Source organism: Passer domesticus, chromosome 7 (assembly GCF_036417665.1).
Source record: "Passer domesticus isolate bPasDom1 chromosome 7, bPasDom1.hap1, whole genome shotgun sequence".
NCBI lineage: Eukaryota > Metazoa > Chordata > Aves > Passeriformes > Passeridae > Passer > Passer domesticus.
In genome coordinates, this window is record NC_087480.1 from 60,252,264 (window position 1) to 60,266,237 (window position 13,974).

Here is a 13,974-nt window from a genome sequence, read left to right on the forward strand (position 1 = left end):
TGGTATGCAGAACAGAAAGTTGTGAAGAACAAGGGCAGAAACACTCAGAGACAGGGCCTGATTTCTAACCAGTGAGCAGGATGCTCCTCTGGCACAAAAAGGATTTCTGCAGACAGCACATATGGGTAAAGATTTGCTGCTTTTTCCATTTCAGGCCAAACAAATGGGACTGCAGTGTATTATGTATATATACAGGAAAATATTCCAGTTTATGGCATCACTTTCTTCTCCAAGAGGAAACAGAATGAATGTTTAACTCCAGAGACCTCTTGGCAAAGGGGCAGAATTAACCATGAATCATCAGCATTTGTCGACTCGACTGATATTTCTGAGTCCACCTTGAGAAAAATGTCTGTGAGGGAACTCAGGACTGTGGAAGCAATCAATAATTTCCATTGAAACCCATTTTAAAGAGGCAAGGCAGAAAACAGCCCTAAATAACACAAGGAACAGACTGGATGTCAGGACCAGAGCAGAAAATTATTTGCTGCACAAGCCAGGCGAGTCACTGACAAACTCTGCATGCTTGACTCTATTTGTCTATTTGTGTAACCCACAGGGGCCTCATCAATGCATAATTTACAGTTAAAAAGAGCTGGGAGACCCACAGGCAAAATATATTGTAACATTTAAAACCACCAGCAAGAGAGGCTTCCTAAATGTTGGAAATTATTTTCCTGTTGCATTTGAGAAAAGCTATTTTCCTTTCAGAGCTCCAGCAGTGCCCCTGTGGCATCTGGGAGCTCCAGCAGGAACCTCTTCTCAGCTGCAAAAATGTGACTGAAATCAGGTTTACAGAGTCTGGGATAAGGAAGAAACAGAAGGGGCAAGAAGAAAGAAGATTCTTAAATCACTGTTTCCTTATCATAGCTTACTAATTTATGTAAATTCTGGCCATGCCAGGACTTTCTTTGCATCCACCATTTGCTTGGAATTACAAAAGGCTCTTTGAAAAACAAAACTTTGTGAAGATTTACCCTTCTGCATCAGGATCTAGAATGACAGCCAGTTCAGTGAGCACCAGCCCGGCCAGGTAATGCTGCTGGCGGAAAGGCACGGACAACTCAAACATATTTGCAATCTTCTGGTCTTGGACATTTGTGGAGAACCCAGAACTCTGAAAAAATCAAGTTTCAGAAGCTGCATCATGAACAGAGTCAAAGCTTAGGAAATACATAAAAAGCAGTTTTCAGAATTAAAGACAACCTCATGCCTTTTTCTCTTTTTTGTTTGGATCAAGGCACATCTACACTTAAATTCCATCCCAGCTCAATAACCCTTCCATTAATTCTGTTTGTTGTTACTGTCTTCCCCTGTTAGGAAAGTTAAACCAAATAACCTTTAAAAGTGGATTGGTTAAACTTTTAACTCAAGTATGCTCTTATCCAAGCTGAAGAAAGCTTTAATTTCATTTAGTTTATGTGATTTTGGAACTAATTAATCCACTTGACTGACACACTAATTCAAATTACTTTTTCTGAGCAGGCCAGGACTAAGCTGCAGGAACTCAGAAGTCACTTGTGTTGCCAGAATAGAGTAACACTGGACAAAGTATTTTCCTTTACAGCTTATTTGTGTCTGTCCAATACAAGAGGGGACCAGGTCCCAAAGGACAGTGTGTGGTCACTACCAGGAGAGGGATATGGGCACTCTTTCCTCAATAATAAAGGCTTAAAAGAAATCAGAACTTCTGTGGCAGGAAAAACTTATTTCTAACTAAACACTTCCAAAAATACTAGCAAGAGGGACTGAAGGTACAGGGATACAACTGCCTCAGAGGATTTAATTCTCAGCTCCGAGCTCAACTTGTATCTCCCAAATTTCTCAGTACCTGGGAAGTGGCTGAAGACACGGATGGTGATGGAGATGCAGGTGGTGTGAGCAAGCTGCAGGGTAAATTCAAGGTGACATAGTGCTCGTGGCTGCAAATGATGCGCAGGAAGTCCAGCTTCAGAGAGGCCAGGTTGCTTGGATTTGTTAAGGAATACACCTTTGCAGACACCTGGAAAATCCAGCCCACAGCACTGCAGTCAGCACCAAAAGAGAGTGTAACTGCAAGGTGAGCCCCCCTGCCCATCTCTGCTCCCCAAAATCACTCCCAAAGCAAGAACTGGAGAGCTTGGTGCCATTAAATGGTCACACCCACGTCCACAGCACTTTTTTTTGTGCCAGAAATTCAGTTCCTGATGTGCAGGAGCCACACACATCCCAGACATGTCTCTCAATACAAGATCTATACACCAGTAGTATTTAAATAACCAAATGAAGAACTGTGGGCTTCACCCATTGGGGGATTGGAACAAGATGATCTTTAAGGTCCTTTCCAACCCAAACCATTCTTTGTTTCTGTAATTCCCACATCCTATTGATTTCAGCAAGGAGTTGTGAGAACCACTGTGTGATGCACTAACAGCTCCAAGATGCAGGTTGGTTTTTATACATATATCTTTTATATATAAATATATAATTAATTACACATAATAGATGTAATATACAGCAGGCACCTTAAAATCTTAAATGCTCTTGCTGTTCTTCTGCCCCTTACAGAGAATGTTTTAGACTCTACAGGGAAAATGAGTCTAAGCTTAGTCCCACTTCTCACTGATCCCTTGTTATCTCCTCTGTACACACTGTCAGAATGGATGTTTGTAGTCAAACAAAACTTTGTGGTTCAGGGTGATTTCCCTGTCACACTGCAAAAGAGCTGCCCTCCTTGTGGGGAAGGACACCCTGCATGCCCCAAAGGATGGAAGAGGAGCTCAGTGATCAGTATGATCATCCAGGGTCACCGTGTCCTTAAGAGACCACGACAGTCTGAGCTCCCTCACAGAACCTCCCACTAATTTTTGATTCAATTACTCTGAATATGGTGAGCAGAGGGAATAATTCTCCCTCTCTGCTGCCTGTCCATTCACTCCAGGGAGTGCCTCCTAATTAACAGTTAAGAGTGTAATCAGAGAGGCGTAAACCCTAAATCACCTCTGAGAATGCCCTGCTCTAAGAAGACCTGAACAGCGGAATTCTGTGTCCGTGTTTTGCTGTCTGTCCAGAGAAATCTAACAGGCTCTGCCACGGTTCAGTTAAGCCACAATGTTTATCTGCATTCACCTGTTTGTAGCAGGTCTTAATAAGAGCAAAAACAAATCCTCTGTCCATGATGGACAACAAATCATTGAGGAAAAATGCGAGACTGGTGTTGAGCCGCTCCACCATCTCCGTGTCCTGGAGAGAAGGAAGAGAAAACCAGAAAACAGATGAAGAACCCTGTGTGTTTTCAAGCAAACAAGAGGCAGGAGGGCTGGTGGCTGAGCTGGGCTCAGTGTAATTGTTTGCCATCACCTTCTGGAAGCGGGAGACTATATCACCAGCGATTGTGCTGACCAGTGCAGACACGTCATCCATGAAGCGCTCCGGGAAACGATTCTTCCTCGGTGCATCCAGTTTGTCAGCAAAATACAGATGATGCACCATGCTCTTCACCTATGGGGATATAAATTACAGCAGAGCCACTTGCAGCTGTCGCTGGTTCTGCTTGAGAGCAGGGGCTGGGAGACATCAGGGAGGTGTTTGCTCACCATCAGCTCGAAGAAGAACCAGGCCTGCTGCAGGGCCGCCTCGCGCACGCTCCCGCTGCACACAACCCACTGCAGGGCCAGCTCCTCGTGGAAAAGCTACAGAGTCAAAGCCAGAGTCAGCCCAGGCCTCCAGAGCAGCTCCCAACACAGCCCCCATGAGAAATGGCAGCACGGTCCGTGGCAAGTATGGCAAACAATGAGTTAAGCAAACTAAATAACTGAGGACATGACAGCAGTGGTGGCATCCCATAAAGAAATCCCCAGCTAACAATGAGGGATGAGATTATGACATGTGATGTGAGAAACGTTTCACAGCATCTTGCTCCAGGATTGAATCTCAAGTGTCAAAAGAATTTTCCGCCCACCCCCAAGAAATAATAATTTAAAAAAAGGTTGGTGCTCAAATTAGTTTAGTTTAAAAAGTCTACCTTTCTGCCTGGTCTGATTTTTGCAGGAAAAAGGAGTAAAAAGTGGACATATAAAATGATTTGTACAAAGATGTATATTTACTGTGAGAAAGGACTTAAAGCAGTAAGAAAGAAACATGGGGCTCAAACAGCTCTTGGATTTCTTTTCTCAGAAAAGACCAACCCACAGACTGACAGTGCCAGTGGCCACATTTTCTTTACACAAAAGCTCTGGCATTTTGCCTTTCTGACATTGTTCACAAGGTTCTCATTTCCTGTAAGGGAGTTCACTTTCAAAGTGACTCCCATTCCCTTTCTGGAGTCTCTCTGGATTAACACCTGGATAAGTGAGCTCAGCACACCGATCCATCCAACACATTTTCATTTTGCACACAAAATGCATCATTTACGTGTCTAGACAGTGCTATTCATATTTTTTGAAAGCCAGTAATAAACTGGCCCTAAACACTATGGCCATTAAATCAGACAAGCAACTCCTGATCATTTAATTCTTCCCAATTCAACTCCAAATACTTCACATTCCCTATAGCCTGGATATTCAGAGGTGTTAAGCACCAGCAGTTCATAATGACCTCGGGGAGGAAAAAAAATAATCAGGCTATAAATAAAAGAATAAATTGCATCACGTTTTCAGAATGACTTGACCTCCCTGCCCCACAATATCAATTGTCTCCACTGAAATCTACCTTTTTGGTTGGTAATCGTCCTGTTAATGTTTGTAAGAAACTTGACGTCTCAGTGTGCGAAGACATACGATTACAACTTCGATCCGTAGCCTACGGAGTGGAGATGAATGAATGATGACAGGACATTAAAGTTTGCCGTGGATGGGTTTTGCAGCTCAAGGACAACGAACGTTTACAAAAATACTCTTCCAACTGTAGGGTTTTTACAGCTTTTTAAGCATTCTCAAACTCTTAGGCATTTACAGATTGGGTCTAAATGACAGCAATTCTGATTGGTTTTAAGACATAGAGGTTATTCAAAGAACTGCATGTTCTGATGCACAGACAATGCTGCAAAGCATGAAACTTTTCCATCGTTGCATTTTATCAACATGCACAGGTCATACTTGGAATTTCAGCCCATACCTCTCAATCTACCAGAGGCCAAGCGTGGGGGGATGTACCCACAGCCACGCTGCTGCTGCCACGGGCAGGGGGAAAATCACTCAAGTTCTGCTTCTGATGGAAATGATTTGCCATAAGATCAAGTGAACTTGGACTAAATATTTTGGGAAGGCTGATAAACTGGGAAGGAGGAGCAGTTGAGAGGTACGTTCAAGGCATCCATGCAGTGGAGAGCAGCAGGCAACGGGGACTAAATAAACTCTTCCTGACTGAAGCTGCTGTAAAGTTTTCATACTTTGCAACACAGAACAAGAATATTGGCCCTGGCAAATCACTGCCTCCAGCATTCAAATTGACATGTTTTAAGAGAGAATTTCATATGTGGCAATCAATTTGGGTTCACAATACTCCACTCAAACAAATCATGAAGGATTACTGGACGATGAGTACTAAATGCTTGATGAGAATGGAAAATGGTTCACGACATCGAAAGGAATGGCAAACATGGACAAAACTATGAAGCTGTGATTAATGTTCCCACTTAGAAATGTGCTCCACCTGAAGCTGAAACTAGTGTGAGAGAAAGAGAAAAAAAAGAAAACAAAAGCAGTCACAGCATTTACATTTCACAGACCAGCAACCACTGAAATGAAAGGAGGGGACACGTTCACGCGATCGGAGGTTTTTCATGCAGTGTGGGAGGGGTGGGAATGAGAATTTATAAAATCAAACTGAAAATTTTTCAAACAAACAATTACAGAAAAAAAAAAAAAAAAGAAACCACCAAAACTGGCATATGCACTGAAAGGAAGATATTCTACAGGAAAACATCAGGGAAAACAAAGGCAGAAAAACCTCAACCGAAGACACCACCTGTGTTGACTCTGCACTTGGGCTGGGGTTGGATCCCCATGGGGCTGCTTTTGGACCACCAGTGTTTACCCAGGAATTGGAGCGGTCCAAGCCCTGGGCATGTGACAGAAAGCAGTTGGGAAAGGAAAGAAATATTACATGTTGCATGCCATACAGTAGTCAAAGTTCAGTCCTTACAAGCAATCAAAGTGGGTACACTGCAAACACATCAGCACTTAGAACCTCAGTTCTCAGGTGCCTGTCGAGACACCGAGTCCAGAGGATAATTTTATATCTCACATACATACAGAACATTAATCCTGTCAACAGCTCTGGTCTGGCCTGTCCTGTCTGGAATGCTTGACATTCAAAAACTCTTCTCCTCCTGAAAAATCCTACTTGTCCTTTGCTTAGTTTAAACCCATTCCCGTGGAGCCAGGTGAGATTTACACTGTGACAGAGGAAAACTGGTGCTGAGATGTGAGGATGCTCTCTGAGGCTTCCAGCACTTCAGGGTAGCCCGGAGTTCGTAAGCTCTACAATTCTTACAGAAATGCTGAGAAACTGAAGAGGCTGACTGTCAATCCTCACAGGGTTCCCTGCCTATGGAAAAAAAGTCCAGCACTACTGGCAGAATAACCTGTGGACAGGATTTCACATGGACACTCGGGCATTTCCCCTGGGCACTGTGGCAAAGGGAGGAAAGAGCACATACCTTTTCTGGAACCAACCTGTTTTCCAAGCAAAACATCTGAAAAACCATCCTGCTTTTCAAAAGCTCAGTCTAGCCTGTACTCCAAATCCTACTGCAATGGATCACTCTGGCAAAATCACTGTGGATCCTTCCTCTGTCTGCTCTCTTCTCCTTGAGACACTCAAGAAGGAAAAATTCAAACTTGTGCTGTCACCCAGGCTGCTCCCAAATCAGGAACATTCAGGGGATGGAGTGGATTTCCCTGGGTCCCAGGAAGGAGCTCTGACAGATACAAGTCCTTATAAATACCACATGTAGATTTTGACAACTCTCACCTGAATGAGACCTTCCATCCCCATTTCTGTGCCAACTTAGGGCTTTTTCCCAATACACAAAGCAAAGGTGCAGCCCATTTCATCCCCATGATCAGCATCAGCTGCAAAGTCCACCAAGCCAAACCATCTATTTCTCCCAGCAAACTAAAATCCACCTCAAGGTTGAACCTGGCGTGAGAGCTGTAACCTGGGATTCAAACCATTAATCCACCGAGCTCCTCCAGGCAGAGCTCAGCAGTGCTGTAATTTTGCTTAAGATGTCCAATAAAAAAAATACTGAACACATAAGGAGAGTGTTTTAATCTCAATTACTTTTTGGCAGGAATAAATCAAAGCCCTGTGCCCTGCTCAGCCCCATAAACATGCTTTATTTTGCTCACAGTGATTTAAAGTCGAAAGAGCTTTGCAGAATGCTGAACTAAGCTCTTGTTTTGTAAAATCAGGACTAATTTTGAAAATGCCTTTATCCCCCTCACATTTCTCTCTCAGGGTTTCCTAATCTTGTCATTCTGGTTCTGAGGATAACAATTAAACACACACTGTGTTTGCAAAAGCAAAAGTCATTTTGTAACAATCTGGAAAGGGAAGGGTTCTTTCCTCTTCAGAAAATAAAAGAGTACGAGAGCTTCTTATTGCTTGGCAGAGTCACTCCAAAGTTCACAAAGCTGTTGTTAAATTCTGTGCTGCCCCTGGGGTTTAACCTGCAGCTGGATCTGTGCAGGAACATAACCCCCATCTGTGAAAATCCACTGGCAGAGCAATGAAACCCCACAATGTTTTCTGGGTTTTTCCCAACACATCTCCAGCATTCCAGGATCACTTTAAATATGTCTTTTTAGACATTTAATACATTTTCTCTAGTAGGGAATAAAATTTACATGGCTTCAATTCACAAATGATGGCAAAACAAGTGACAGACCTAAGACCTCCTCTACTGTGACAATAAACAGAAATCTTCCAAATCCTGTAAAGAGTTTTCAAAATGAAGTAAGAAGGTGACAAGGGAGACTTAAAGCATTTATACCACACCTCCAAATACCTTACATTAGAATAAAAAAATAACACAAGACTGGACTTTGAAGACCTCCCTCAAACAACGAAATCTGAGTTGTTTTAAGGCAGAAAACTTCCTGTGATTTGGAACCTCAAATTAGAATCTATCTGGGAATATTCCTTAAGCCATTACTTGGAGAAACAACAGGGATTTTTGCAGCCTTTTACTCATGTCAGCATCTCAAGAAGTGTATTATTTTTGTCTACTGATATTAAGAAACAGAAATAATTATACTCAACCAAAAGTCTGTATATAGCCAGGTTGAGGTTAATTCCTGATGCTCAGACTTCCCTAAAGGAAACTTTTCCCTCAACAATTATCCACGGAACAGGTTTTCCTTTAACGCCTGGAGTACACCTCTGGAAGAAAATCTCTCTTCATTTTGTACTGTGACATTATTCACCAAGCCAGCACACGTTAAACTTCTGATAGCCTGGGTAAATTCCATATGCACATCAGTGCCTGTGGCATTTCACAAAAGGTCAGGCTTGTTTAATTAGCAAGATACTGAAGTGGTCTTTAAAATATTTCAAGACTTCTAAGTCCAGACTTTGATGTAAGAAAAAATCATTTGCCTACCCACAATTCTTCAGCCTCTTATTTGGTCAGCAAATGATGTTGCTATTCATTTAAAATTGGTACCTCTTCCTCAAATTGTGTTTTTCTTGCTCTTATAAAACCCAGCATCAGCCATATCAAGCCTGTCTGGTCAGGATGGTGGTTGTGGTAACAACCTTGCTCCCTAAACTTCAAAAGGAAATTAATCAGCCTCCCTGAAAGGGCTCAGGAATTCACCTGTGCTGGAAGAGTGAAAGGTCATGGTGGGAAAGAGTCTCACACTGATGAAGTTATCACAGTTTGAAGAATATTTTAAAAAAAGAAAAGAGGAAACCCCAAAGCAGCTCGGGTACCCCTCTCAAGGGAGGGAATTACCAACACTGCTTTGTCCTGGCTCATCCCACCTATTTTAGGCATAAAATGAAGGGCTCAGATTGGGACTGTGGTGGTTCTGTGCAGTTAGAAGTCAGCAGAGGAGATGGATTTACTGAAATGTACTGAATTTACTCTTTCTTCAAGAGCCAGAGCACAACCATGCTGGATGCTCTGCACCTACACTGGAATGTCACTTTCTGGGCTGGGCAGTCATGTGGGAGTCAGTGCCCCTGTGCTCAGCTGGCCAGACTCTGCCTCTCACCAGGCATCCCAAATCCTCTCTGGGCCACGCAGGGAGCAGGAATGTTCCTGCTGTGTGCAAGACACCCGCTCTGGACACGAGGAGTAGAGAAACCTGAGCAGCTGAATGCAGAGGAAAGGAGGGAGTTTGGGGTTGGGAGGGAAGAGTGGGGTAAGAGGGTGCAAGGTTTGGGGAGACACAATAGAGCTAGGTTCAGGATTTGGCTGCTGGCCGTGCAAAAAGTGAGGAGGAGACAAATCCAGAAGGACTCCTGCCCTCAGCCCCCACACTTGTGGAAGCAGCACTCCAGGATGGCTCCAAAAGTCAGAGACATTTCCAAGGAGTGGCGCTCCTGTGGTGCCACCAGCAACAGCCAGGAAAGGGCTGAGGAGGGGCTGGGACAACCCCCAAGCCCTTCCCTGGTACTCAGGAAGGACCGGGAGGTGCTGGGGCTCTGAGGGGTCCCTGGCAGGGCAGGAAGGGCAGGACAGACATACCTTGGTGCCGATGATGGAGCGCACCTCGTCGTCAGGCGAGGTGGGGGTGCCGGAGATGTCGGGGTTGCTGTTGCTGAGGCTGCGCGAGCGGTTCAGGTTGAGGCTGGCGGGGCGCACGGCCGACCTGGCCATGGTGGCGTAGTGCACCGAGCCCCCCAGGCCGCCGGGACCTGCGGGGACATCGGGTCAGTGCGGCCATCCCTCACACAGAGATCCTCAGGACAGTCTGGTCATCCCTCACCCAGAGCCCCTCAGGACAGCCTGCCCAGTCAGTGAAGCCATCCCTCACCCAGAGCCCCTCAGGACAGCCTGCCCAGTCAGTGCAGCCATCCCTCACCCAGAGCCCCTCAGGACAGCCTGCCCAGTCAGTGCAGCCATCCCTCACCCAGAGCCCCTCAGGACAGCCTGCCCAGTCAGTGCAGCCATCCCTCACCCAGAGCCCCTCAGGACAGCAAGGCCTCCCCTGCCTGGTCAGTGCGGCCATCCCTCACACAGAGCCATTCAGGACAGCCCCGCCATCCCTCACACAGAGCCCCTCAGGACAGCCTGGCCATCCCTCACCCAGAGCCCCTCAGGACAGCAAGGCCTCCCCTTGCTGTGGGTCAGTGTGGCCATCCCTCACCCTCAGGACACCCAGTCCTGCCCGGTCAGTGTGGTCACCCCTCACACAGACCCCCCCAGGCAAGCCAGCCCTGCCCAGTCAGACCAGCCATCCCCTCAGGACAACCTGGTCCTGGTCACTCTGGCCATCCTCCATCACCCAGACCCCCTCAGGACACCCAGGCCTCTCCTGCCTCGTCAGTCCAGCCACCCCTCACCCTCAGGACACCCAGCCCTGCCCAGTCACTCTGGCCATCCTTTATCACCCAGAGCCCCTCAGGACAGCCAGCCCTGCCCGGCCAGTCTGGCCATTCCCCACCCTCAGGACAACCAGCCCTGCCTGGCCATCCATCACCCAGAGCCCCTCAGGACACCCAGGCTTCACCTGCCTGGTCACTCTGGCCATCCTCCATCACCCAGACCCCCTCAGGACACCCAGGCCTGCCCAGTCACTCCAGCATGGGAATACAAAGATGTTTTATCCACAATAAAGCATGAGGCTCTCTGTGGGCTTGTCTTTAGCTAACAGGATGTTTTCCAGATCTCACACTCAAGGTGGGCACAATTTTAGGTACAAAACCTTCCCAACAGCTCTCAGAGCTTCCCCACTCTGTGCATGGATGTTCCTTCCAAAAGCTGGTTTTCCATGGCTGTCACTCACACCATCTCTTTCCCATCCCTCACTCTCAGCTGGGACTAATTTATTTCTCTCCTGCACCCAGACATGTGTTTTCTAGTATTTTGCACTCTGGCTTTAAATATGTCTATATTTTATATGTATACATAAAAATAAAAACATGTTATATATATATATGTATATATATATATATGTATGTATGTACATATGTGTATATATATACACATGCATTAAAATACGTAAAAATATTATATAAATAATATATTCAATGAATTTAGGCTCTGTTTCTGGAATCAGCCTAACTTCTGTCATCAACTGCAAGTCTTTGTTTAATTGATGGATAATACCCTTTGGATATCTATTCTATCCAGCCAGTGTTTAAACTTTCTGCTGGAAATGGATTAAAGTATAAAAGTTCTTGTGAAGGAGACTGGGAAACATGACAGTCCAGGAGTTCATCACAGCTGTCTCATAGAAAAAACCCTAAAATCCATTTTTTTCCCATAATTCACGATCCTTCAGCAGTGACACTTATTTAAAATAATCAAATAATTGAATCTGACACAACTAACAGTAATTAAACTCATCTTTTAAGTGGTTACACTGGCAAATTAATAACAGAGCCCTGCAGGGAAGCAGCCACACAGTTGGTACTCAGAAGCACCTGCCAGCAAGTGGTTCTGCTTTCATTTACCCAACTTGAAATAAAATGAAAAACAGAAGAGCTACCTGGTGATGGTGAGTTGGGATAGGTGTTGGGCAGGCGAAAAACATAATAAATATAGGAAGCAAGCAGGCTGTTCCTGCCATGCTGGTCCTGGTTGCCATCCAGGTTCTTGTGAAGTCTGTTTATGATCGATGCCATCGCCTCAAAAGATGCTTGGCCCAGGTTCACTGAAAGCAAAAAGGGACGAGTTTGGTTTAGAGTGCAGCAGGACCAGGGGAAATCCTAAATGTGCTGTTCATCCACCTCCTACAGGGTAAATGGTGGAGCTTCTCAGAGCCTAGCAGCATTTCTCATCCCAAGCTGAGCCTGGTGTTTGAACCAGTCTGACCAGCCTGAGAACAGGTCAGCCGCTCCAGTAATCACCTGCCACTTTTATTAACAATAACTTTAATTAATTTAGGCTCCATTTCTGGAACCAGTCCAACTTTGGTCATCAACTGCAATGGTAACAAGAGCAAGTCACTGTTTAATTGATGAATAATACCCTTTGGATATTTACCATGCTTTTCTCAGTTAATTATTTCCTCTATTTAAGTCTTAGCCAAAATACAAACTGTATCAAATGAACAATTTCATTCTGCTGAGGGAAAAAAGTTGCTCTGAAAATGAGCACAAAAAACTACACACAGACTGAAGGAGATATTCTAGAAAAATTAAGGATGAAGAAGATAGTAGCTAGAGAATGAAAATCTTATTTTAAATAAATCCAGTCACTAATGTCCATAATATTCCATACAAACCAACTAAACCAATACAGAACACTCAAAGAGTGAAAGAACATTAAAATATAAAATAAAAATGCAGCTAAATTCTTTCCCATAAAGTTTAAATAAATAATTTATACAACTAAGAAAATACTTTCAAAAATATTTTTGAAGCAGTCTTAGATCCTTATATTCCACCATGTCCAAACTCAGGTTTCCTATTAAAAAAAACAGCAAAAACTGCTATTTTAAATATTAAGGATCTAATCCTGACTTAAACTTGAGTTTTTTTGTACTGCCAGAGCTTAGCCCTTTACAGGGAGCAAAAGAAGGGATTATTCATGGTGGCAGTATCAGATCCACAACAGGAACATGCAGCATCTGTATTTTCCTACTTCCAGATTTTCCAAGGTGACCAGTAAGGTTGAAACCCCTACTTTCTGTCAGGATGGAGACACCTCAACAAGCTCCAGTGCTAAAAACATGCTGAGCATTCAGGAAAATCAGATTCTTTTTCTCGTGGCTCAATTTGGACACCAAATTCCCAGTTCTTCTTAGAAGCTTTCCATTAAATATTAAATATTGCTCCTGTGTATATCACCCCAGATCTGGATGCCAGCATGTTTTATTTGGGAGACACTTGGTATATTAGTGGCACTAAAATACAGCATAAAAATGGACTTTTTTACTTCTACATAAATATGATAAAATTGGAAGTGTCAAACTTTCAGCTATGTAATTCTCTATAAAACTTAAATAAAATACCTATTTGGCCTGCAATGACAGGAGGTCTTACTACCAGAAGGATCAGTTTGTCAAGCAGGAGATGAAGAAATCGCACTACCGGCTCCAGTTGAGAGGAATTTAAAGCTGAAATGCTGCTCTTCAGTTCATTTTCCAAGTTGTTCTCCATAATTCTCATGTCTCCTATTCGCACAGGGAACATGTGCTCATCCAGAGCATGGACAAGTGCAAAGAACTTGTCGAGGTAAGGGTCCTACAACAAGCAAAAAGCCAATAATCAGCAAGAATCCCCAAAATATCTTCATTTTCTATGGATTTGTGTCTCATGGATGGGTTCTCGCCCTCATTTTTCTATCTGGCCATTTAATCTCACAAAATTAGCAGAAACTGAACATCTCTGAGAGATCTGTTGATATTTAATTCTAATTCTACTTTCAAGGTCATCAAGGTAAAATTAAGAGGACCCACAGACTGTGTATTCTTAGACAAACCAGACAAAAATGCACTAAAATCACATTACTACTTACAGCACAAATAAAATACACACACCCCATCAAAATGACACAGTGGGAATTAATAAAACAAAAGCTGAAATGATTAAACAAAATGAGTGTCATCTTTATTTTCAGATCAAAGGCAGACAGAGGGAAAATACAGGGAGGAAGCAAAAGAGGAGGAGGGGAAAGAGAAGAAGAAACAAGAAAACAAGAACAAAAAAACAAGAAAACAAGAATAAGAAAACAAGAACAAGAAAACATTATTTGCCTGGGCTGTGTTAGAGCTGTTGTATCAAACACAACAGGCTGACAGCACTGTTGGCCATTCACTCCCCTGTGAATTAAGGCCAAACCACTCATCTTTTTAAGCAGAACTTCTCAAATAT

At 43.8% G+C, this 13,974-nt stretch overlaps 1 protein-coding gene across 20 annotated transcripts in view; it reads right to left on the reverse strand.

Moving 5' to 3' along the window:
• The window catches only part of DOCK7 (dedicator of cytokinesis 7), a 102,074-nt gene that overhangs the window by 26,652 nt on the left and 61,448 nt on the right, over positions 1 to 13,974 (reverse strand). For 9 of the 20 annotated variants that reach the window (XM_064429087.1, XM_064429086.1, XM_064429085.1 and 6 more), the window contains 10 exons: positions 13,113 to 13,344; positions 11,646 to 11,810; positions 9,680 to 9,849; positions 5,947 to 6,039; positions 4,690 to 4,779; positions 3,576 to 3,671; positions 3,340 to 3,480; positions 3,109 to 3,222; positions 1,832 to 2,002; positions 978 to 1,117 (listed from right to left, as the gene is read on the reverse strand). In XM_064429087.1, coding sequence (XP_064285157.1) covers positions 978 to 1,117; positions 1,832 to 2,002; positions 3,109 to 3,222; positions 3,340 to 3,480; positions 3,576 to 3,671; positions 4,690 to 4,779; positions 5,947 to 6,039; positions 9,680 to 9,849; positions 11,646 to 11,810; positions 13,113 to 13,344 — 1,412 coding nt within the window. The remainder of the gene's footprint in view (positions 1 to 977; positions 1,118 to 1,831; positions 2,003 to 3,108; positions 3,223 to 3,339; positions 3,481 to 3,575; positions 3,672 to 4,689; positions 4,780 to 5,946; positions 6,040 to 9,679; positions 9,850 to 11,645; positions 11,811 to 13,112; positions 13,345 to 13,974) is intronic. The other 11 variants (XM_064429095.1, XM_064429097.1, XM_064429096.1 and 8 more) reach the window with 3 other exon arrangements.